A 25,692-nucleotide genomic window follows, 5' to 3' on the forward strand; every position below is an offset into this window, starting at 1 on the left:
GCTTCGTGACAGAGCTGCTGTCCCACTCCTCTCCTCTTCCTATCAGCCAGTCCCGTGACCTCCCACGTTCCTTCCCACGTTACTTCTTTCATCAATCAGGGCTCGTTATCGCTGAGAAAACCGCTCTGAGCACAGCTCCGATGGGAGCCAAATTGTTCACTTCGTTTCCGTTTGCCAGGCTGCAGAGCCCTGGCCCCAAGTGACTCTGCTGACACAGAGCGAGGCCACCTCCAGCCCACCAAATTCCCTGCCAGCATCAATGGTGTGGCTCAACACAGATGCATCCTTCATATGGTGGGGACAAGTACACTTTGCTGCCCACACAGCACCATCTCGATTCCTCTTGGGCTGGTATTGGTCTTTTAAGCCTGACTTGGAAGACCTGGGACATGCCCAAAGAAAGAAGACAGATCCAAGTGAAACAAAACCACAAAAACGAGCTACGTTGGAAGCATCCCCAACAATCCTCAGGTTCACCGTTACCCCAAGCCCTGCCGGTGCCTCTCACACCCAGGACCACAGCCCCGTTTGCTCCTCCACACTTCCTGGGCAGGAACCATCAATCTGAGTTTTGCCAGACAGAGCAATGACAAGAAGTAAAGGTCTAAGCATACAAATGACTCACGCTATTACACTTGAAACCCGAGCCAGGCTTTAAAGAAATATTTGGGGTTGTAATCAGCAAGAGGACAAATCCCAGATTCAGCATTTTAAGTTTGCAAGCCAGACTCCCCATCAGGGGGGCGTTCCTCTATTTCTAATATCACTATTAGTATTTTTCATTTAACAATTTGACAGAAATAAAATACACTGCAGTAACACCGGTGATAACACACTTACTCCCACTTGAAAGACTGTCTTTATTCCTTCATAAGTCACTTCTGGCTTACAGCTCTATTGATCATCAGCGAGGATGAATGGAGCTTCCCAGGATCCTCTGGGAGAAATCCTACATATATATATATATATTTAGACCCACCAAACAACTATTTCTAAAATTCAACAAAACAGGTCATCAGGGCAACGCTCCATTGATTTCACGTCCACTTTTTCCTCGAGCACAGCACTGAACGCTCCATCAATAATTCAGCAGGCTGAAGGGCTCTGCTGCCCCAGGGGAGACCCTATCTCCTCACCCACACAGGAGCTGGGAGGAACCTCAACTGCTAGAGACCGAGGGAGTCATCCAGCTGAAAAGCAGGGTTGTCTTCTAAAGAATGGCCGGCAGATAAAGAAATACAGCTGGTGTCACCCTCCAATAGAGGAAGGCCAAATCTTTGGGAAGATCCACTCAAAATCTGGCCCAGTGAGTATTTCTAGAGTATTTCTAACCTTTTCCCAGGGTCAGCCAGCCATTTACTACCCCCGGAATGACTTGTTCATCATCCTGACGTTAATTAGCCAGCCCCTGTGAAGTTAAAAGAGAAGCGGTTCTGCTCTGGTGCTCCCATAGCCAGGGAATCCTCCCAGGGAAGGTGCTGACCACTGGACTTTTAGGTAATTATTCACGGGCTTCAAAACAGCTCTATATAAAGCTCCTTCCTCCTCTCAGCCTCCCTCTTCTCCCAGGGGGTACCTCCGGGATGGGACTTACAGTTCGAAGAGCCGCAGCGTCTGGAAGAGTTGCCATGACAGGGTGGTGAGCCGGTTACCAGAGAGGTCTCTGAAAATTAACGGGAAAAAAAGAAGTCACCGTAAATAATTCCCCCTGCGCGTGGCCCTACTGCCACCACAGAGCCCGTCATCCTCTGCAGGGCTGTCAAGCAGCGTAGGACCTAGCTCTAGGTTTCCTAATGAGAGATTTTAATGAGGATGAACCTGAATGGAAGTTCTCTTTTTATTATTATTTTACCCCCAAAGGGAAAAATGGTTTGTATCCTGCTGGAGCATTAAAATAATAATGAAAACAAAAAAGATTTGTCTGATTCTTGCCCACGAATCCAGAGCTCAACCAACCATATGCAGAAAGAACAAGCCTAATTTTGTAAGTTGAACAAAAAGTTAAGTACAAACATCGTGTTAAAAATATTAACGACCGGGTTGAAGTGACAGAATTATGATTACCCCAGGCATCATCACACAATACTTAGTGGCTGTGCATTAGAAGCATCCCATTATGGCTGTTTGCACCCAGGGGTGTCACTGCCACAGCAGCTGACAGCTCCCTGCCCCTCCCTCCATCTGCCCAAGCTTGCCAAAACATAAATCTCATCAAAATCTCAAAAAACATAAACCTCATCTACCTGGGAGAGCTTCATGACCCGGCAGATATCACCTCCTTGGCTGGAGGCCAGAGAGGATAAGAGCGCAAAAACAACCTGAGAAGCACTAAAAGCAAAAGAGAAGAGTTTTTTTGGGGGGCAGGCTACGCAGGGAGGAGGCAGCCACACAAAGAGGAGAGCCTTGGGTTGCCAGCAGGGTGAGAAGGAGATAACGAAATCAGGCAGCCTTTGGGGGAGCAGAGGGAGGGTGGCCGCACATGCTGGCAAAATCCCAAATCCTCCCATGTCTGTGCAAGCATTCAGACCTCCAGGAAACACGGGAGGGGGCACTTTGCATCCTCCTTCACTGAGCGCAGTCCCATCCCCATCAGCTCCCTTCCCATCAAGTCCCACCCGCCACCACATGCCCCTGCAAAACCCCGCTCCCAAATTCCAAATTTAGGAGCTGCTGCTGCAGCTCTCACACCAAAGGCTCTTCCTGAGCCTGGCAGACACCAGCCCAAGCACCCCGAGAGCACGGTGCTGCATCATTAAATTCTGGCTCTGCCTCGCATCAGACTACCCTGCTGCGTAAAGCGCCGAAAACCACAGGTTCCTTGCTTCACATGACTGAGATCCCACCATTCCTAAGGCTTTAGACAAATTGCTTCCAGCCGCCAACAAAGTTTAGGAAGGCAGCAAAAAATAGCAAGTGATGTTAAGCAGAAGAAAAACTAAAAAAAAAAAAAGTCACAAAACTCCCTCCTTTATCCACCCCGGAGCACTCGGCACCTGGGAAGTTTGCAAAGACAGATGAAAAGTAGGAGGGGAAGGAGCAGCTCGCTTCTAGAGAAAAGTGAGACAGTAAACTCCCTCCCCCTACACAGGGAGAAGAAAGAAGCGTAAAGGGGATGCAGGAGAGACAGCAAGATGTGGGAGAGAGGCAGAGATGCAGAGGAGGGAGTGAGTCTTGCTAGAATGTCCTTTCTCAAAGGTCATGTTTTGCTACATTAGGCAGAAATGTCAAGAGAAAATTGGATTCTGAAAGAGAAGAGAAAAAACAACAGGCTTTCCACGCAAATAAGGGAATCAAAAATAGCATGATCATGTTATTACAATTTAGGGCACAGAGAGATGGAGAAAGGAAGCGCCCTCACTAATGCAGGCAGCTTTGCCAGGCAGATGCGCTCCGCTTCTCTCCTCCGCTCTCTGCAAACCCGCTCCTAGCGCCCACCTGCCCCAAAAAGCCACAACCCACAGCGAGGGTTTAGGGGCAGCAGAGGAGTGTCTTCATGCAGACGTCTGCCCCTGCTCTGGCAGGGCTGGCACTGCCTGATCTGACTGCAGGACAGGTCAGGAAGGACGCGCCAGCAGCTCCATGTCAGGGCAGGCAGGACACAGGCAGGGAGGAGCGCGTTTGTCACCCAACAGACACACCAGACACCTTAAAATGTCAGCAAGGCCCTCGTAAAATGGCCCCTGGTATCAATGTGGAGACAGAAATACATCATTTAGGTTGCAAAGGCAAACACTGGAAAGGTCAGGAATGCCAGGACCGGGTGTGCAGGTGCAAAGGGTCCATCCACCGACTGCACAGACACGGAGCTGCTGCAGAAAAACCTCCCTGCATGGCCCCGATCTCTCCCCAGAATAGATCCATCCCCTGCGCCGGATGGGGCAGGTTTCCTGGGGAAAATAGCGTGTGATTATGTAATTAGAGACGGTATCGCAGTACATGCACACGAGGAGATTAAATTACGGCTCCGCGGGTGAACGAAGCTCTGGCATTTTGTAACTCCTCTTCGGCACTCACAAGGTTCCCACCGCGCTCTAACCCCAGCCATGCACACCGAGATTCCCAGTGTTTATAAGGCATAGGAGAGGAGGATTAGGGGAAGAGCAAGACCTTCCCCATCCAGGACTAGCCCTCGCCCACCTCCAGCTGCTCTCTCTGCTTGGGAGGCCAGAAATCCATTATCACTTCCATGTCCCCAGCATTTCCAGCGACCTGAGACCACCACCTTCCACTCCTCACTCTCCAGCCACCCCCAAACACTCCTCAGCCCCAAACTCCTCATCCACGCCCAAATTTCTTATGATCTTCCCACCCTCCACATCCTCCCATTCCATCCCCAGTGTCCCAAATAAGAGCTGCCCCCCACATCTCCCCCCAAAAATCCTCTGCCAAACTTCTCCCTCCAAATGGATCAAGAGATCCTACGTGAGACCCTGGAGAAATAAATTTGGGTGCCACAAGGCTGGAAAGTGTGGGTGTCACATGAAACTCAGGCAAGTTACCTGGGAACACCGTAGAAGTCTCCAAGCAATACCAGAGGGATTTCTTTTCCTTTCTTTTTAATTCAATTCAGTTTTGGCACACTTGTATGGGAAGAGCAAAATTAAGTCTCTCCTGCAATGCCTGCTCCTTGATGAGCAGCGTTCCCCCCTCCACAGGAGGGATGCAGGTGCTGGGACAGAAGCATCACCAGTGTTTTCTGGCTTGAGCCAAGCAGCCCGTTTCCCCCATCTACCACCTGAACAGGTTTTATTTGAAACTTGAAAGAAATCATAAAAAAAAAAAAAAAAAAGCCTTCAGCCAGGAGCAGACACCCAACACAGAAAACTTCAGCCTGAGCAATTAAAATTTGGCAGTTGCAGGGAAGTGGAAGCAGTCGTGGAGCAGAGCGTGCCAGACAACCTTTCTAACAGGCTGTGCATCAGCTCCACCTGTAATAAAATCTGGCACATCACGAGCCGAGGAGACGCAGGGGGAGAGGAGCAAAACGCCTTCCCCACGTATTTCACGGCGGCAAGCACGAGCGTGCCTCGGGACGGAGCTGCCATCAGCACTCCCGTAACGCCGTCAAGCTGCTGCTTTGCCGTGGGACGTGTTCTCCATCACTCACAAGACACTGCTTTCCCCAGGGCAGCCTGTGTAGAAAGAGCTGCCAGGGGGCTTTTTGCCTCCCGAGGAGGTCTCGAAGCTGCAGGGAGGGACATGAAAGAGGGACCTGGACCCACGCAGCCCGGAGCGAGGGGACTTTCCTGAAAGTGGAAGCAGCGTGTTCTTTTCCCTCAATTACCCAGCTGCCAAAAGAGTTCCCACTATTAAAGCCATTTTTATTCAGCTAAATTAAGCCGGATGCCTCATTAATGACACCAACAAGCAAGAGCCCCTGTAATTAAACTGTAAGCTATATTATATGGTTCAGCCCGACGCGGTGGCAGAAACGCTGCTGGGGAGGGACTCTCCTCGCCTGTCCCTCCTCCACTCGCCCTTATTTCCAACCTGACACATTTTCTCCTGCATGGGACAAGTCTTCCACGTATTTTAATAACACGGTGCTGCTCTGGAAGTCCTGATTGCAGGATTCACTGCGCGGAGCAGCTGGGGTTGGAGGAACTCAAGCAACAGCCTGGCACACATTCGAGGTGAAAAGTACCCCCTCAGCTGCCCACCCCAGCACGGGATGTGCCAGTGGCACCACACCTGACTCCTGTGGTCCCTCCCGTGCCCTGGACACACTGTCCAGCACAGCGGGTGCTTCCCATCATCTCACAGCTCACTGGGGATTTGGCTCAGTACAGGTGGCTGCAGGAGAGGACAAGGCTGGCAGCTGGAGGTATAGGGGTAGCTACATCCAGGCTTCATCTCTGCAGCAAGTAAGGCACTGAAGCTTTGGGTTTGAAAAAACAAAACACTGGAGTCACTCTGGGGCTTACTCATCTCTGACAGATGACTCTGGTGACCTCTAAAAGCAGTGCCACATGCCCCTCCTGCCCTCTCCATCACTCTCCCTCCCTTCCCTGTGTAGTAAGCAGCTTTGTTCATTAAGGAAAAAAAAAACAAGCTCTCCTTTCTTAATGAATGTGCTGAAATTACTCCAGCAAGTCCCAGAAGCAGTGGAAGTAGAGGCTCACCACAGATCAGGCCCTGCAGACATTGGGCTCAACTGAGATCTCCGACAGCTCAGCGCCAAGCCCCAGCAGGACACACCTGAGGCAGCGCCTGTGGAAGTGCCAGACGATGCCAAGCACACCCAGAAAGCGGGGATAGGCAGGGCAGGAACTGCCCAGGCTCCAGACACAGAGGAGTAAAAAAGCTTCCAAGGCTCAATCTTCCCTTGGGAGCTCGGACACCACAACTCCCTACTTGCTCACGTCCACGGCACTGTGCCACGCTCCATGAGGCACCTGAACTCACACAGCACATCCAATCACATCACCTCATTCACCCCAAATTACTTCTCATTCTAAGGCTAGAGCCAGAATTTGCAACAATCTCCCAAGCTCAAAGCCTCCTGCGTCAGAGGAGAGCAGAAGACCCTCGTCACGGAGGCAAGGAGAAACCCTGCCACCCCAAGCCCGTGTCCCTCCCCGCCTCCGTGATTTGCAAACCGCGAACGTCACTGAAACAGGATCGAAGGAGGTGGAGAGGGGCTGCTCCTCTGCATTGTTCTTTAAACAATAGCATTAAAAAGCAGAAGTAGCAGAGCAGGACGAGGGCGTGTGGCACCACGCCTCCGCCGCAGCTCCGCGGCACATCTGCCTCGCCTCTCACCGCCCCTGCCAGCACCGCCAGCCCTCTCCTGCTGCTGCCTCCAGCCCAGCCCAAGCACTTTAAAGGCCATCCCTGACCCTGTGATGCTTCCACACCCTCTAAGTCATCTCGTCAGAGGGATGTCCCAGCTGCATTCAGCTTTGTTTGGAGGCCCCATCCCTCGGAGCTCGTTGTTGCGCACGGTTTTGGTTCAGCGCGCGGTGCAGATGGGAGCAGCCACCAGATGTGGGTAATAACATCCCCGTGCTCTGAGGCGGATCAGATGCAGGGATCCGGCCCTCCCAACTACATTTGTTGTGTGCTGTTTACACTTGCTCTTCTCCGCAGACATCTGGGCTCTCCCAGGACTCGAGGAAAGGTTAAAAGCTAGGTCAGCCCTGCAGTCGCTTTCCCTCTGCCTGCCAGCTTCCCCGCAGGGCAGAGTCCAGCAGCAGCCACAAAACCCGCCAGGCTCCCGCTCAAGGAAAAGAAAATTAGCATGCAACAGGCAACAACCCTTCCCCCTGGCTGTCCTCCTGCCACTGAGGTATCCTCAGGGATGCTCTGACCCCACCCTGCTTCTTTTCTCCCAGCCTGTAGCCCTCCTAGGCCTGGAACATAACTCTACGGTGGGTTTCTCCCCTGCTTTGACACACAGAAATAATATTGGAGATTCGTACTGATTGAGAAAAAAGGGTTGCCAGCCGACAGCTCCGGCAAGGGGCTGGGTTTATCCTGCCTGCTTGCTTCACGTTGCGTGTTTCTTCAAGACAGAAACAGCAAGCGACGGGGGAATGCCTCCTACTCACAGGTTTCCAGCAGGCCCAGAGCAAACCAGACGGCTGCAGGAGAGAAAAACCACCCCGCTGCGCTGAGACACGGCACAAGGAGACGGCACAGGATGGAAAACCCTTAACGGGCATTTCCCAGAGAGGGGCTGGGACAGCAGCGAGGGCCCTTCAGGTCCTCTGAAGAAAGGAAGGGGTACAAAAATTAATACAATCACACACCTATATCTCCCAGCAACAGCAAAACAACAGGGCATAAGGCGGGCTAAGCTCTCGGCAGACACCGCTAAATGGTTTCCAATTAATTAACTGATTACATGATAGAACAGAAGGGGATTCAAGTGAGAGCTGTTGACCTTTAAGAATAATTAATATCATCAGGATCGCAAAACTTGTCCAAGAAAAATAATTAGGAAGATTCTAATATTGCCTCCAAAGCCAGGCTGAAGGGGAAGAGGAAGGTTCTGGTTAATTTGCAAGCACATTTCCCCAGTATTTCCTAGCAAACCCATTTCTCCTTTATATTTACTTCCTATAGAACCGATACAGACATATTTTCCTCTCCCATTAAACCCCTCTCTTCTCTCCAGACCCCTTTTTCCATCATTTTTCCATACCTCACCCCTTGGCCACATGGATCCAACATGGAAAAAGGGCTGGAGAGGCCCAAAGCCAAGCAGGAGCCGCAGCGGTGAGCTGCCCAGGGAAGGCCTCACGAATACCCTGCAAGGATTTTGCATGAGCAGCCAACATTTCTTGCAAGGGAAGCATGAAAAAAAAATCCACAGCCTTGGAACGAAACCCACCTTCACAGCAAATAAATAAGTTTCCTTTGCTGCTTATTACCGTTCAAACTTCTGTGGCTTGACACTTCACTAAATTATAGATAAAAGGAAAAATGGTCTTCCTGGGCTCGGGAAAGGCGGCGGCTGCCAAAGAGCCGTGTTTACAGCAGCTAATGAAAAGAGAGCTGCCATTAGCCCCCGGCACTCACCCACCTCCCTGCTGGGAGTGGCGAGGTGCCCGTGTCCTCCCATCTCCTGGGAGCAGAGGCTGCACTCTGAGGGCGCAGAGCTGAGGGCAAGAAGCTGTGCTCATGGGGGGAGGACAGGGTGCAGGGCTGGGGACCACGATCCTCCAAGGGGACCACGCTCCTCCACAGGGACCACGCTGTCTGCCAGCAGATCTGGCAGCTGCCTCTCCCCGTGCCGTGCAGAGGCTCCTGGTCGCAGCAGGAGGTGAGGCTGAGACGCTCTCGCTGCACCCCATCAGCCAAACCCTCAGCCTAGCAGACAGACAGCGCCGAGCAGAGAGCTGCCTCGCTCCAGGCTGCTGCTTCTCCCCGGGGATCCACGGGGAGCAGGTGCCTGAGAGCACACTTGAGCACGGATGTAGCGTTTTGGGGTAGAAACGCTCTTTTTTTGCGGTTTTTGAGCGTAGGGGAGAATTGGGCTGAGCAGAGACTTGCCGACAGCTACACCTGAGCCTTGGTGTGACGCACCTCGTCGTGGCTCCAGGCACACCTAGCAAAGGGCAGCAGGGGGCTGTTGGTGGCTAAAGGCAGCCAGAACCTGCTTATTACAGTGCTCACTCAGCCATGCCAAAAGCAGAAACATGTTTTGTCCTTGGCAATTAGCTCTGTCAAAAAAAAAAAAAACTCACTAGAATATTGTTCACGTTCTTCTCAACACATCTTGTACTTAAAGAGAAATACCTTTCCTCCACCCTTTATCTACAAATGTTGGTCATTGTCAGTATTTTTAAATGAAAAACATCATCACCACGAAGCACAGAGTGCTTCAGACGGCAGCAGGCATTCCTTCGTTATTCTGCGATAGCAAATTGCCCACAATTATCAACAGGCACAACTGGATAAAACAAACATTTAACCGAGCCCCGCGAGCTGCAGCGAGGCTGGGCGAGCTCAGCCCCAGCCGGCCGCCGGGTAGCGGTGCTGCAGGATGATTCCACTCCTGCTGCAGAACAACGCCGGTGCCAGGAGCCACTGCAGTTCAGAAAGTTTATATTGCATCTGTCAAGCGGGCGTCTCGGCAGCCTCGCTTCGTACGAGGGAGGGACAGAAGGATAAGGGTGGCGCTGGTGAAGGAACCAGGCCGGGCTCTCCTTGTTGGACTCACAGCGGGTTGTTTTACACTGCCACTGCTCCCCACGCTGCCCTGGGGCTGGAAAGGGAGGGAGGGGATGCAAGAGAAAAGGAAGAGGAGGCAGAGAAGCCATGTGCCAGGTTGGGGCTGGGTGGGAGGCAGGGAAGCCAGGAGGCTGAAGAAGCTGGGAGGCCTGAAAAGCTGGAGGCTGGGAGGCAGAAAAGCCAGACGCGGGCTGGAGGCTTGAAGCTGCAAGGCTCAGCCATGAGCAGGAGGATCAGGGTAGGAAGGCAGGAGGCCGGGGATGGAGGCTGGAGGAGTGGAGGGTTGTGAGGCCGGCCCTGTCCGTGGTGCTGAAGCCCAGACATGGGGAGCACGCTGCCCGGGGAGGCCGTGCAGGTACATGGCCTCATGGCTCCCTGCACAGCAGAGAACATCCAACACACTCCCTGTTCAACCCGAGGGTCAGATCTGTCCCCCCCAGCTTCCATCCTCCGGTCACCCCCAGCTCCTGGGGAAGACAGCCCTTGCGCTCCTACAGGCGGCCTCATCAACATCCCAGCCTCTCGCACCCAATAATTCACAGCTCATCCCTTCACCAACACAAGGAGGGGGGGGGGGGGGGCTGGTGGGAAACTTCCCCCCTCCCTACGTTTTTCTAATAAAGTTTTATAATTCCAATAAAACACACGACTGCCTAACTTATGACATTTAAATTCTTGCCTAGTCACACACCATCATGAATTAATGTCCCATCATTCATGCCCTGTCGTGTCTTATTGCTCAAATAACATATGATTTGAATGTTTCTATTTTTCTGCCCTGGTGCTTATTGCCTGTACATCAAAAATGGAAAGTCATCCCTGCAATCAGCCTGTTAGGAAACCAGTATCATGGAAAGAGAAATCCCAGGTGAGATCATTTGTGTGGTCACGTAGCTTTCAGTCATCCTGCCGTGACTGTTCTCTCCTTCTCCCAGCAGCTTCCCATGCCCTCGGGTCCTTTCTGGAGGAAGTCCTCCTCCCTGTGCAGTAACTCTTACATTGGCCCAGGCAAAAAAGACACATCTTATACCACATCCAATCAGCTGAGCCCCAGCATTTGGGGAGAAAGCAAAAGGAGCAGCCAGAGGAGGTTTCTGGAGCACCTCCATTCTGCAGGAATCCCAGGAACAAAATCTGGTCATTGTCACTCCCAAGTCACCTGGGATCAGCTCATTCTGTGCAGCTGGTTTTCTCTTCTGAGAGATCAAAAGAGATGGGGTGAGGTTTAACTACAACAACTACACCTCTGCCTCAGGATTGCATCCAAGAGGAATTTTTGGCATCTCTTTGAAGGGAAGCTCACAACAAGACGTGTCAGGCTATTGTTGCACAACAAGGACTATGTCACAGAGAATGAGCACCTCCCCCCAAAAAATGTACATTTAGAGTTCACTTTTTACCCCATCCTGAAATACTTTGCCCCAAACCTGAAATAAGGCTTGTAAATAGACCAGAGAAAATCCCCATAACAAGAAACATCTGGGCAACCTCTTTCAGAACATCCCCAACATCGTCTGCAGCCTTTTTAAAGGGAAGAAAGGTAAAACAGAAACATTCCAGAAGTGCAGTTTCCCCTTTCATACATCTGCCAGAAGACAACCGGTCAATCTTCAGAAAGGGAAATAAATCCCACCGCCACACAACACAATTAGAAACAACATTTCAACATCTCAAAGGAAGGAAGGAGAGCCAAAGCCAGAGCAAAATCCTGAGAGCCCAGGTACTAGAGCGATGGGCACAACATAAGAATCTGAGCAGGCAACAAATATTTGTGATAGCATTACTATAACTCATCTTACATTGCAAACACATCCCACAATTCAAGGCTGGATATCACTAGAAAGCATACCAGGTGTTAGGCTTGCAAACAGATTGAATAAAAGTAGAGAAAGCAAATGTTGTTATTCCAGGTGGAGAATCAAGGCAGGATAAATCCTACCCAAGGATGCGCAGTACTTGAGTTAGAAAGTTTCTTTCTCAGGTCCCATTAGAGCGTATAGTACACAAACTCACTGTTCCACCTCCAATTATAATGCAATAAACCCCATCCACAGCTCACTGAAGCAGCCTGCAGTCAGAAATCCTATACCCAGCCCTCCAAACGCAGGTCAAACGATTTCAACCCAGCCTGAAGGAAAGCCACAGTCCTGCAGGGACCTGGGCTCTCCTCTGGCCTTGCACAGAATGACTGATGTAACGCAGAACCTGCCTCTGCTGCTGCAGGAAAATGAGGAGCTGCAGTTACCTGCTTATCAGTCACCTGCGGTAACAGCTGGGAATAAACACGCCATCAAACCCACCGCTGGCAATTAGCATCGCTCTGAGCTCATCCTGGGTACAGAGCAGGCAGGGAGTCAGACAGGAAAGTTTATGGAAGCAGAGGAGACGCTGCTGTTTATTTTAGTGACTGCACTATAAGTGAGCCCATCATTTTATAGAAGAACTAGAGAGACATGGGGGAAAACGCCTCCAAGTAAATCACAGCACGGAGGCTTGCTCCGGGAAGGCATTCGGGCAGTAACATCTTTAGAGTGCAACTTGGAATCAGATGGTAACCAGACTGTCTGCTTGGTAAGGAATAACGAAGGAACATGCAGCTAACAGAAGTGAAAGGCTATTTAATTTTTTCTCATATTACTTTTTTTTTTTTTTTTTTCCTACAGTCATGGGAAAAAAAAAAAAATCGGTTCCTATTTAGTCCTCTGCAAACGCAAACTATAACACAATAAATTATCAAGGAGCTGGTTTAGTTAAACACATTTTACTTCATACTCCCAGAGAGCTAAGAGCTCACATATAGTCATTTACTGTGCCCCAGCTGATACGCAGGCCTTGTTAGACTGCAGTAGCTCAAGAGTACAGAAAGGAAATCATAAACAATTAACACATGACAGTTTGGATTAGGAGGAGACTGCCAAGATGAATACGAGAGCAGCGTAGTGATGAAAGGACAGAACATGGAGAAGTCATCAGGAAGACAGGGAAAGGGTAATCGTACATCCAGAACCAAGCGATGGATTGCAAGGAGCCAAGGGTGTGGAGTTGTTTACAGGAGGAGAGTAAAAAAGAGAGAATTTAACTCTGCCTCCTATCCACGAGTGGCTCTTTTAGAGGCAGGCAATAGATCATTAAACACAAAGCACGGAAAACGACCCTCAAGCCATGACTGAGAGGGAACGGTGTTGTACTTGCAATGATTCAAAGTCTGATATTTTGTTTATTTCTTTATTTAGTGTAAGATCTCGATCGAGCTCCCAGACGCACAGCGCTAGGAAGGTGAACCTTGCCAGCCTTGCAAATTTGTTGCCTGCAGCCCTCGCAAGCAGGCGGGCCTCAGCTGCTGGAAGGCTTCAAGTGCTGTCCCAAAACAGCACTGAAGAACATACAGAGAAACCTGCCAACCCTGAGCCACCTCAGTTTTCAGGGGACACAGCTCAGTTTCTTTCCCATCAAAGCCTAAAACCATGAACACCCCTGGGAAGTCCCGTGTCAGAGCCCCAGACTACTTCCACCACCAGGGCACCAGGTCCGTGTGATGCTGCGCAGCTGCAGGAGCCCAGCCACGACACCGAGGCCAACTCCACCCTCAAAGCAGCAGAGGGTTGTCAAAGGAAAAAAATAAATATATATGTAAATATACACACACACCCCACTAGCAGTATGACACAGATGAAAACTTGTGGAGATCAGAGGGCCATCTAACCACATGATACTCCAAAAACAAGTGCAGCCTGCACAAAATACTCCCGAAGCCCACTCTGGCTGTACTCGAGGACTCCATTTTTAAGATGCTTGGGTGAAGACTGGAGGAGAAAGCTCTGTCCTCAATGCCATCATGCTCTGGCAGGCAGCACTGAGTGCTCTTTGACAGGAGCTGTGTCTTGGCCAGCCCACAAACCAATTTAGAGCATGTATAAACCTCCAAAGATAGCTTAAGAAGGGCTTCTAAATGCAAGCAGAAATGGCAATTATTAATTTCCTAAATAGAATCTGACTACTTAAGCTTTATTTAAAAGTGTGCCTGTCTCTATAATTACACAGCCTTAATTTGTTTTCTTTACTCCACAATAAATAAATAAGGTGCACACAATTACCCTCTGCAAACAAGCCCGTGCCTCCTGGCTGGCTGGCCTCGCGTGCTGCTGCCCAGGAAAGCATTCAGAGGGGATCAGCCTCTTCAGGACCTCTTTCCCAGCACAGGGACACTCAGACACTGCAAACAAGTCGAATTAAATCGGCCAAACTGTTCCAGTGTTACTTACTAGGAGGACAGGCAGAGTAAGAGTACGTAGGACTTTTTCCTTAATGAGCTGTGCTGCATATAGCGACATAGTAAGTATGCATTTAGATTGTTTATGTCTCAAATTTAGGAACTATATCATCCTAAAGCCTCCCTGTACATCTCAAGCCAAAGACTGAGGCTTTCTGTCATCACTAAATACCTCCTACGCTCTTCTGCACAGCCTACTATCACTAATTTACGCTGATCTGGGCTACGAGGACTTGGTTTTCCACAACCTAGACCTGCAGGTCCTCACATCCAGTGCATGGCGTTCCCCAGGACCCTTCCCATATTAGCCAAAGGACTGTCAAAGCTACATAGGAATAGGAACAGGAACCTGTCAATGCAACTTAGCCCAGAAAAAAAAAAATCCAGATGTAAACTGGATGACCTTCAGTTTACATTAGATCCGCATCCACCCCATTTAACATCCAAGCAGTGCTTGTTCTAGAAGAAATCAATGGCCTCAGCCCAAGTGCCAGCAGAAGAGGTAAATCCACATTAAAACCCAGCTATACTTTGGATTAATTGTGTCTAACAGTGATCGGTTTCACAGCAGTAATGTTTGGACAAGCCGTGGAGCTTTAGCTCTGCTCTTTCAAGGAGAGGGATCCAAAGCTATTTCTGTCTATACACCTCTGGCTCCCTGTCACCAATTCTGGCTCCTCTACCAATTCGATTTGTTCAGCTTACATCTTACATCTGTACAGCTGATTTCAAACCTTAAAGGTCAGGAACAACCCTACCAGCCTGCACTCGGGAGCACGTGGAAATCTACCACTTAGGCAGATGAATGCTGAAAACCCCTTTGTGGTTTTTCCGCTGGTCCTCCCTGACTTTGCAATGGGGAAGGGGGAATAAACAAACACACACACACCGAACCTCATCCAGAACCATTATTTTAAACCCCCACAAACCCGAGCTCCTGCAATTACAGCAGGGATAAGTGATCTGCTTGTGATTGCACAGCTGGGGTCTGAAGAGAAGTGCGTGCACTGAGGAAGGACCAGAAATAGAAGCTGCTGGGAGAAGGCAGAGAGATCTGGCCCATCTGAGGGGAGGAAGCCTTGATGAGAGGCACTGGGAAAAAAAGTCACTTCAGCGGGAGCCTGGGACTCAACCCAGGATGGGGAAGGATGGGGGGAAACAGCTCCTGAGTCCTTGTCATTTGTACAAAAGCTTTGTGTGGAAAAATGCTTGCTGTGGTTCAGACCCAGCTTGCAGCACCCCACAAGGTCCAGCCCAGTGCTGGTCCACTTTGACAGTAAAGCCTCTGTGTTGTTTGTTGGACACGTTTGGAGTCTATAGGCTCAACTCTGCCTGCACCCCTCCAAACACTCACAGCAGTAACCCCACGAGCCTCAAGCTCAGCATCCCACAACCCACCCAGCACTGCCACCAGCAGACAACCACCCCATAAGGGGGCTGGGACAGCATCCCTCGATCCTCTCAGCTACTGTACCAGTTAAAGCAGCCTGAGACATACAGCAGGGTGACATTTCCATTAATCCTTTTATCCCTGGCACCTGTGTGCAGTGGTTGCAGAGAACACCAGGACCTCAGCGAGCTGACACCAAGCTGAGCAGCAGCTGGAGGGCAGCCGAGGAGATGCCCCAACGTGCTTACATGGTCCCATAGGCACATAGGGGGCCCCAGGTGGCACCATAGACTCAGGGTTGGAGAGCCCCATGAAAAGAAAGCCAGCACCATATCCCAAAGGGCTCAAGGGAGCCAAAATCCCTGCAAGACCCAGGTCTCCACCCCCAGAGACCGAGCACCCGCCACCAGGAGCGGCCACTTTGCAAATATTCACACACCAGGACCACGCTGTCGAGTGCCAGCACCAGCATCAAAACCCACTGGCGAGCACCAACCCAATAATGCACTTACTTGCCTCGAGCTTCAAAAGGCAAGGAAAGAAAGATGTTAAGAACATGATCAATCTTACGCGGCCCGAGCAGTAAACAAACACATATTTCATCACAACATACCAACCTCAGCTCCTGACACAAGATGGATATGTTTCTTTTTTTTTTTCCCCCGTCTCAAAAGTAATATCAAAAGACGAAAACAAACGTTTGCTGAGAGAACAGCAACAGTTGCATGTGCACACACTTAACGACACGTTCAGACGCCAAACGAGCGTACATCTTTCTAATCTCCTATGATAACCAAACTAATTTCATCAGGAATCAAATGTTATTCATTTTTGTCTGTTATGTGCATAAACAGCAACAGCACGATTGACAAACTATCCCCCAAAAATCAATTGCGAGATGTATTTTAGAGAGAACGTTTCCCAGTAACAAACATCAACAGAAAATGCAAAACAAACGCCGCAATCAAAATAATAAAGCACGGAAATGGGGAAAATCCCAGCGTTCGGCGTCAAGGAGGTTTTATTATAACGAAATATGCACTTTTTAAACTCAAAATGGCCCCATGTTTGTTTGCAATGCCCTTAACCATTCGTGCCCTTTGGTACTGCAGAGCTCCTATTTAGCAAGTACTTTACCGTCACTTAGCAACTGTAACTGCTTTTCAAAAAAAAAAAAAAAAAAAGCTTTGGGGGTTTTCAGTTTAAAAAGACAAACATACCCGGCCCTGCAGGTCGTGTCCACCTCCCCCCACCAGTGACACCCCATGCTGGTGACCCCATGCAGCCACACGCTGCCATTTTTTCCCCCACTAATGTCTGTTTCTAAAAAGCAGGGAGATGTTTTTCAGATGCTCTTCATCCAGCCCATCAGCTCATGCCTGAGCCTGTGGGCTTCTAACCAACCCTTTTTCTTTTTCTTTTTTTTATTATTTTTTTTTTTAGATCTTTATCAGAGCCAAAAAGTGGTTGATCTCGGACAGGGTTGCTTTGACAAGGTATTTTAAGCCCAGGAAGCACCATCCATTCTCTCCCAAAATTCAGGGTCTGTTTATCACCTTCAGAAAAGCAAATATACAACCAGAGAAGAAATCAGTGCCTTTGGGCTTCAAACTTGAGGAAATTCCCTGGGACACCGTACCTGATGGCTAACAGTGCCCCAGGAGCTGGGTATTTGTGCAACATCCCACAAAACCACTGCTCCTGCCCTTTGGCACAAAACCTCCCCATCCCATGCTCATGGCAGATGCCAGCTTACAAACCCAATAATTAGGGGCAGAGTTGGCAACATAAAGGCTACCTCCCAGCCCTGTCCCCTCCAGCATCCTCCCTCCTGCTGCTTTGGGGTGTTGTGGCCACAGCCTCGCTGCAGGAGCATTGGGGATGGGGACGGGGACAGGAGCAGAGCACACTCACATGTAGCGCAGGTGAGGGTTCTTCGCGAAGGCCCGGGGCTGGATATTTCGTAGTCCTGAGTTCCTGATTGTCCTGGAAAGAGATTTGAGAGAGCAGCAATGGAATCGAGGCTGAAGCCTGCTCTGAAGCCTCACGCTGTGAGTGCCAGAGGCAGCGCCCCAGTGCTGGGAGCCCTCCGGGGACACACATCTCATCCCAGCCAAGTGCAGAGGAAATTGGGCTTTGCAGTTTCATCTGATATGGTGGCCACATGACTGAGCATCTGCTGGGCAACTCCCTTCCCCCTGCTCCACCAGTACAAGCTGGGGCAGCCCCCAGCACCTCCCACTGCTCCCAGTCTCCACCAGCAGCACTGCCTGCTCCCCCCCCCCCAGCAAACCCAGCCCCAGGGAAAACCCCTCTGCGTGGAGTCCAGGAGGAAGAGGTGAGCGTTGTGCTCAGGGAGTTGTGGACGTCAGAGGGGGATCCTCTTCCCATCCTGTTCTGAGGAACCAGGATTTATCAATAGCTGCTGCAGACAAAAATATTGTGGCTGGTTTTGGGGTTCTTAGGTGCTTCTTAATGGGGTGCAGTTACTGAGTGCTGACAAATAAACACCTTTGCTCCTGCATGTGGGCACCCTGGACCTAACATAAGCTTCCAACAAAACCCATTAGCACCCGATGATTAACCTTGAGCAGCACTGTGCATCCCAAGGGAGCAGCATCCAGTGGAGCCCATGGTGCTCCCAGCTCCATGAGGGGGATTTAAGAGACAGGGGGGTACCCAGGCTTCCCAAGCACCTAGCAAACCACTGCAGCCTCACAGACCTCAGTTTCCCCACCCATGATGGGCAAGATGAAGCTCTCCCGACACCAGGGGGCTGTGCAGGGAGATGCCATTCCCTTATTGTGCAGCCCCACCGTGACCACAGCCATACAAAATGGGAACCAAGAGCCCAGCATTGAAGGATCGGTGGAGACAGCTGGAAATTCACATTGTGGGACTGAAATGACTCAGAATAATGCACAAGCCCAGCACCAGAACAGCGGGGGAGAAGGGAGGTCAGGGCTGATGTGTGTTGACAGAGCTGTCAGGAGCTAGCAATCTTCCTTCTCACAGATCCAGCAAGGACCAAAAAAAAATCACTTCATCTCCATTTTGTGAAGTCTCACAGCAAAAACACCGCAGAGCCAGCAGCTTAAGCAGGCTCCAAACACCACGGTGCAGAGATGGAGGGAAGCTGCAGCTCCTGGCTGGAGCTGTTTGCTTAGGAAATGAGGGGCTGTGCAGCGCAGCTCTCCTCCCCAACATGCAAACCATACTCACAGCCTCTGGAGTCCCGTGTACAGCTCCATGTCTACGGCGTTCAGCGTCTGCAAGTTCTTCCAGTTCTCTATGTGTCTGTGAAAGAGGAGGAAAAGCTCAGCCAGGGCACATCAGAGCATCTCCCTGCCCAGGCAGGGCAGCACAGCACTGTGCCCCACACCTCTTCCCAACCTTGCTTCAGCCAAAACCTTTAACTTACAGAAGGTCTGGGGCTTGGACATACTCTGGCTTCAGCATCCATATCCCCAGACATATGTGGTATGCATCATGCTGCCAAAATAAGCAGTTTTCTCATTCTGCTTTTATTCTGTTTTCCCAGCACTTTGGGTGAAAAAAAAAAAAAAAAAACATGGTTTTACCCAGAATTTCGAGCATAGGAGGTGCAAACAATCCACTGCACATCCTTGGCAAAGTCATCGCCCCTCTCTGTGCACGTCAGTGAAATAATGCCACAGCCACGCGGCTCATGCAACACTAGTCAAAGTAAACAACAACCTCTAAAAAAAAGAAAAAAAAAAGGTAAAAAAAGGAAAAACAATCCTATTTATCCATTATGCCACTGGGGTGGACAAGGAGGCTCCTGGTCTTTGCTGGCTGGAAGTGCTGCTGGCAGGAGAGCACCAAAGCCAGTTTGGAAACCATGCCTTTATTATAAATTCCTCCATTGCCCGCGGTGCTGTGGCAGGTATGTTATGGAGAATGAAAACAGAAATAGATCTGTCACCGCGGGATCATTACTCAGTAAGTATTAGAGCTGGGGGAAAGGTGACAGAGCAGCAGCCCCAGAGAATGGGGTCCCTGTTATCAGGGGAACAGGAGCACGGCTGCAGCATGGCCACGGGCCCTGCTAATACGCCACAGGGCTGCAGGGTGGGGAAGAAGCTTGGTTTTCATCAGCCAGGCAGCCCTTGGCCAGCTGAGGCTTTGTCCCAGACCAAACTCAGACACCAGAAAACACATTTTCAAGACAGTCTTTCTGGGGAGCAGGTAGAGGTGAAGAGGAGAAACATTTTCAAGTGATGGAGAGGGGGTGATGCACTGAGAGCCATCCCCTGTGGTTGCAGGATCACATACAGTGGTCCAGAGGGTGAATAAGTGGAACTGGGACTTTCAGCCACTTCTGGAGCAGTCACAGAGGCCACACATTCCTCCTCCAGCACTCATTATGTCTTGAAAAACGTGTTTGCACAGGAACAAACAGCAGTATCTAGACCGATTTGAGCCATACCCCAAATAATACCCGGCTAAAGAAAAATAAATAAATAAAAGTCTGGACTAAACCTAAATTCTCAGCATATTCCTCCTCTGCTGTCACCATCCAAGGAAAGCAGAGACCCACAAGAGTCACCTCTGCTTTCCACATGGTCCATGGCTGTCTGCATCTCCAGAACGATTAGCATAAGGACACGGCACAAACTCCCAGCTGGCTGCTGCGTGACAGCATAAGTTACGGTTCATCCTCAGTGACCTGTGCACCAGCTCGGATCGCCTGTGTCCCAGACAGAATGAGAAACAGGACATTATCACAGCCGTTTCATGTTCCCTGCCAAAGGCCCTTGCAAGCTCTTGCAGAACAAAGCACAGACTGGGAGGCATCACTCAAGTCACTCAACAGCTCGCTGAAAGTCTCCAGAGAGAGGGCAACTCCGCTATTTCAGGTCCTGGGGCACGAGGTTGCAGGTCTGGGTTGCTGGGGACTTGCCACAAAACATCCTGGCCACACTGGGCAAGGCTACACACACAGGTTGAAGGCGTTTCTCCAACCCAAACGAGAGTGTCCTCCAAGGAAAAAGAAGAGCAGCAGGAAGGGGAGGACGTGGGTTTACCACTGGGGCACGCTGGAGCTCCAGCATCCAAGCGCTGACCTTTGGGCAGGGATGGAGCAGCCCCGAGCCAGGAGCTATGGAGCAACCACAGCTGGGGAGGAGGCAGCAGCCAGCTTGGCTCTTGTTTTATTGATTGTGTTTGCTAAAAAAAGGCAGGGTTATTTTTGACTTGACACTCAAAGCCACATACACGATTTTAGAAGAGGTAGGACGAGACCTGAACCTGTGCCCAGCGACGTGCACAGGCAGAATTTTCTGGGGACTCAACATTCAGGTTGTGGGGATATTGACAAAGCTGTAAATCTGACAGAAGCACCAACATCTTGGCCCACTCCAGACTCAAAATTAAATCTCTTTCTGTCCACAAAATGGAGCACAATAACTATGGAGTGGGAAAAGAGAGCCATAAACTGGTGTTATCCCCCATGGGACAGAATGGCCACTGCTCCCCAAGCCATTAACCCCTACAGAAGTGACATTACACCAGGTTTAAAACACCTCCACAATCTTTGCTGCAGCCTCCCAAAGTCAGCCTGTGAGCTTCATGAGCCAGATACACCCCTCGGTGTGTTGTTTAACGTACACACAACACAGAGACGAGAGAAGCAACCATGGAAATAAATGCACACACACTTACGTACAGGATAATCCCACAGCACAGCAGCTGCTTAACATACAGCACAATAAAGGGCAATAACATCATCCTGAATTAGGTGCACAGGTCAACAAGGGACTTTGAGTCCTTTTAGCTACACAGACACTTCCCTTCATAAGGGCCCCCAGAAACAGCTCTTCTCCTTTTTTATCTGTTTTTTGAACTTAGCAGGAGTCACTTCCTAGCTCCTAGAAGTGACAAACCAGTTTTGGTTCTCAGGCCCCCCAAAGATGCACCTGAAAAAACATTTTCTTTGGTTCCTTTTTGTTTCTGAGCAAGGAGCGTAACTTTGTGCTGGTTGGATTTGCCTGAATCCACTTTAAAAAATAAACAAAAAATGCATCTTATTCTGAAAGTTCAAGGAGTCAAGCTGTGATTGCAAAATTGGCAGCTGTTGCACAGAAAAGCAAAACAACTAAAAGAAACTCCTCTCCTCAGACTTAAGTCCCTCTTCATGTCCTTCAGCCTCTCAACAAGTTCCTCCTCTTTTCCTTCCAGGGTTTTTGCGTGCCCTAGAAAGATCATGTCCTCCCAATTGCCGGCCAAACCAGAGACCTTCCCTTCTCCTCTGCCTCAGTTCATTAACCTGGCAGGAACACGTGTGCAAGGTTCAGGCCAAAAAAACAGATGTATCAACTCCCAGCCCTGCCCTGCTCTCCGCAATCAGGCTTGGAGGTATGAATTACAGGCAGAGGGTTACTCCCTCCTCCCTGCAGGCTCCTCTAAACACATCCCCGTGACATTCCCTGGTTATTACTAAGGTAAGCTGCTCTTCTGCGAGATGCAATAGCTTCACGAACAATACCCTACTCCCCAAATCCTGAACTGTTCGCCATGTACACATCCACCTAGACTAATTCCCAGCCTTATTATCGAGACCATGTGGAATACATCACTAACGAAGATGACAGTGCTCGTTTCCTTGAAAGGGGAGTGAAAGGGGAAAGGGCTGCTCATTTTAAGTGCTCGCTTCCTTCTCATTCCTCATGTCTGTTTGGTGGGTCCTGGCCAAGCCCAGGTCTCCTTGTACTGCCTTTCACAGACCGAACAAAATCCCGTTCAGTAGTAGCTGGGGTTTTGCCTTCCCAACTCATCCTGAAATGCTGCACCACAACTTCCCTGCTCTGCTCATTTCTTACCAAAATAGACTCGCAAGCATCTTAGACCCATTTTGTCTTGTGTCAAAATAGTCCTTGCTTAAGCAGCTTTTTTTTTTTTTCCTTTCCTGGCATTTACTCCTCCTTCCTCTACAAGCAAAAGCCAGACCCACCCAGCTATCACTTATAAATTACACAAGGTCAGCTCTCCTAAGGCAGCACGTCTGTACCGAGCAGTGAAGTGCAAGGCAAATTGTCTCAAGTGCCTTGAAGAGATACTGACTCAAGTCCCAGAAATGATGCAGATATATTGCTCAGACAGCCCTGGTGGCGAGGATGTTTTGCTGTTGGTTTCAGACCCAGCACACGACGGGCACTTACGCCGGGTGACCTATGCAATAAGCACCGGGCTGTAGGGGAAAGCAGCGCTGTTTTCTTCACCAGCCTGTTTAAGTCTCCACGTGCCTTCATCCCACTTGGCATTACAGGCTCTTGGTTTTGCAGCTCTTCCCCTTGGCCGTCCTCACCCGCATTGTGCCCCCACGGCCCCAGCGCTGAGCCAGCAGCAAAGCCCATGAGCCTGCTCTTGCCTTTTGTGCTGGTGTCCTCATGAAAGCAGAAGCTAACATCATCCCCAAGGAACCTCAGCATTTATCTCCTCTTGCAACGTGTCCCCCCACCTTTTCTTCTTTACCCGGGTAAAGAAGAAAACAGGTGAGCTGCACTGTGCCTTCTCCAAAAATAAAAATAATAAAAATAATAATAACAACCCATTCCTGGCATAACGCAGCATCACGTTAACCTCTCATCACAAAGTCAGCTCTTTGCCTAGGCAATCAGTCACCAGATGCAGAGCTAGCCTGACACAAGCTGGCGTTAGGACGCCTACCCTGCCTTGTATCTCAGCCTCCGTGTGAGAACAGCCTTTAATGCCCGATGAAAGCCTCGCAGAGCACCGATGTCAGACCAATGCTCGGTGCACAGCTTGCACAGCATCCCCATGGGAACAGAGCAGCAGCTCCCACCACTCCCCCAGAGGTGTTTGACAGCAGGGGCTGGTGGCACCATGCAGCAAGCCTGCACAGCCCCACGTGCTCCTCTTCCAGCTCAGGGCCAACGCGACGAGGGAAGTGAAAACATCATCCACGGGGATTTAAATGCAACCAGGCTCATTTTGTCCCATGTGCGTGAGGCAGAGGTGAAAAGGAGCAGCTTACACCAATTTGCCAAGTGATTAGCTCAAGGCTACTTAATGTCGCTGGCCTCCCTTCACTCTCCTCATACGACAAGGATAATATTTATCTAATCTCTCTCAGCTTTTCAAGCGCTGCGGTCAATAGCTAAAAAAGGCACTCGATAAGCACCGAGTATTATATAGCGTGTGTACACACGCGCTGCCCAAATCTATATCGAGCCCAGATTGAGGAACGATGACTTTTCGTCAGGATGCCATCAGCTCCACTCGCAGCCAGAGCAGATGAGGGGATTGAGCCACGCTGCACAAATGCCACATCTCGTGTTGGGATGCTGGGCAGCGAGCGTGGGATCACAATCCAGCAAGCAGGCAGGCTCTGAGAAACACACAGTGCTGTTGGAAAGGCAAGCAGAGCATTTGACTCCTCTCTGCTAGGGCCACAGGAAAATTGGTTTGTCATCCAGGCACATTATACCTCGTGATGCCGACAGAAGAATTAGTTTTCAATTACCTGGTATGTGTAGCATTATAAACAAACCACATGGCACGCCAGTGCCAAGCCATGCAAATATTTTCCCCCTGCCATTAAATTCATAACGAGAAGTCCTCTATTAACACCTTTGACCACTAAGCCCTGCCTGCTCCAGGCAGAGGTGCTGCAGAAGTTGATAGGAAACCCCAGAAGCTGGGAAACCCCCGCCACCAGTGCCACCAACCTGGCACAGGTCCCATGCCCCGCGGCAGAGCACACCACGGCAGGAGTTTCTGGCCCCTTTTACCCACAGGGTTGAGGAAGCCATAAAGAAATCAGCCATCTTTCACAGCATCATAAGGCGCTTATCGCATGCATTTAATAACCAGAGGCATGAAGGACTTGATTCTCTCAATATGGAAGTTATAAAATTGAATTGGTAACTGAGCATTAAAGGCAAGCACAGCTGAATAAAGACTTATGAAGGCAATATTTTCCCCATTTAAAGCGTGGGCTTCCCCTTCCCAAAAGCGCACAGAGAAGTCACACAGCAGCAGACAACTTGGCATCATTAAGGATAATTTGAGGTCAGCGAGAGAAAGGGGGGGAAGGAGAGAGACGCAAGCAAATCCAGCTTTGTAGAAATAATTATTAGCGTAACCCCACAGTGTAATTATGATTCGTCAAGGTAACAATCATAAAACACAGCACTGAGACACAGCTCCCTCTGCACCAGCTCTGTTCCTCTTTCCAGGGCCACGCAGAGGTACGTGGGTGCTGTGGGAGATGCTCCTGGTTACCCTCCTGTAGGTCCAACCATCATCAGGTTGGGCATCCAACCCAATAATCCAACCTGGGCTCTTCCAGAAAGGCAGGGCAAAAGGAAAAACCCTGAATTCCCACTCCCAAGCCCCGTGTTTGTGCATTCAGCAACTTCCCTATGATCTCCACAAGCCTCCAGCTCATCCCCAGACAGCCTCCACATCCAGCACCAGCTCTGGCTGGTGACTTATGGCACAGACAGGACCCCTTCCAGGGACAATGTTTCAGCGTTACCAGAGGACAGCAGGCTGCCCGGACCCAGTGTGGACAGATTGCTGCAGGACACGGGAAGCAGTACGTCCCCATTATCACATGCTAAAGCCAAGGTTTTTCAGCACAGGTAGAGTTATGCCCAGCCACTTGCTTTCAGGAAGGAAGAAATAGATGCAAGGGGGGCAGTGGAGCTGAAGAAGTACTGCAGGCAGCAGGGTAATGGCCATCATCAGATATCCTCCTTAAGATTCCCATCATCATTACATCCCAGCTGGTGCTCAAGCAAGATCTGAGGTGTCCCAAATCCCCACAGAGTTGAAGAAACCTCATTTATCAGGGATGACCAACGGTGGAAAACCAACGGTGGAAAGGCTTCAGGAACCTGTCCAGGGCTGCAGTATCACCTGCACAGGGAACAGGGACCTTGTGTGCAGGGTGGGCTCGTGGCTCGGCACCCCCTGCAGGCCCTCTCCCTACCTCTTTTTTATTTATTGCCTATCCGTATCGGATGCTTGCATGGTTTTGGACACCACCAGAAGGCAGAGAGCACAAGATGGGCTCATTCCCACCGATGTGCACATAAATACAGGAGCACAACCACCTCAGGATGAGGCATCTGCCCAGTGCAAACAGGAGCTCACCCCCTGCCTGCAGCATCAGCTGTAGCTGTCTCTCCTTCTCCTCCAAGTGACAGATTCAAAAATGATGATTTTCCCTCCAAAATGCATTTATTTAATTATTCTCAGGCAGGACAGTGCACAAGAAACAGCCGTGCAACTGCCTGGGAGGATAGGGCAACCCAAGTGGAAAAAGACAGTTCCCCCAGGAGTTTTGCGCTGAGCACCAGTCCCA

General features: G+C 50.2%; 1 protein-coding gene across 11 annotated transcripts in view; it reads right to left on the bottom strand.

The window, feature by feature from the left end:
- Window positions 1-25,692, bottom strand: part of NTRK3 (neurotrophic receptor tyrosine kinase 3) — a 195,263-nt gene that overhangs the window by 149,659 nt on the left and 19,912 nt on the right. For 9 of the 11 annotated variants that reach the window (XM_068695400.1, XM_068695401.1, XM_068695402.1 and 6 more), the window contains exons 2-4: window positions 18,561-18,635; window positions 17,253-17,324; window positions 1,595-1,663 (exon numbers count right to left, since the gene is read on the bottom strand). In XM_068695400.1, coding sequence (XP_068551501.1) covers window positions 1,595-1,663; window positions 17,253-17,324; window positions 18,561-18,635 — 216 coding nt within the window. Of the gene's footprint in view, window positions 1-1,594; window positions 1,664-17,252; window positions 17,325-18,560; window positions 18,638-18,759; window positions 18,882-25,692 lie in introns of all 11 variants that reach the window. The other 2 variants (XM_068695403.1, XM_068695405.1) reach the window with 2 other exon arrangements.

Source organism: Anas acuta, chromosome 12 (genome assembly GCF_963932015.1).
Source record: "Anas acuta chromosome 12, bAnaAcu1.1, whole genome shotgun sequence".
Lineage (NCBI taxonomy): Eukaryota > Metazoa > Chordata > Aves > Anseriformes > Anatidae > Anas > Anas acuta.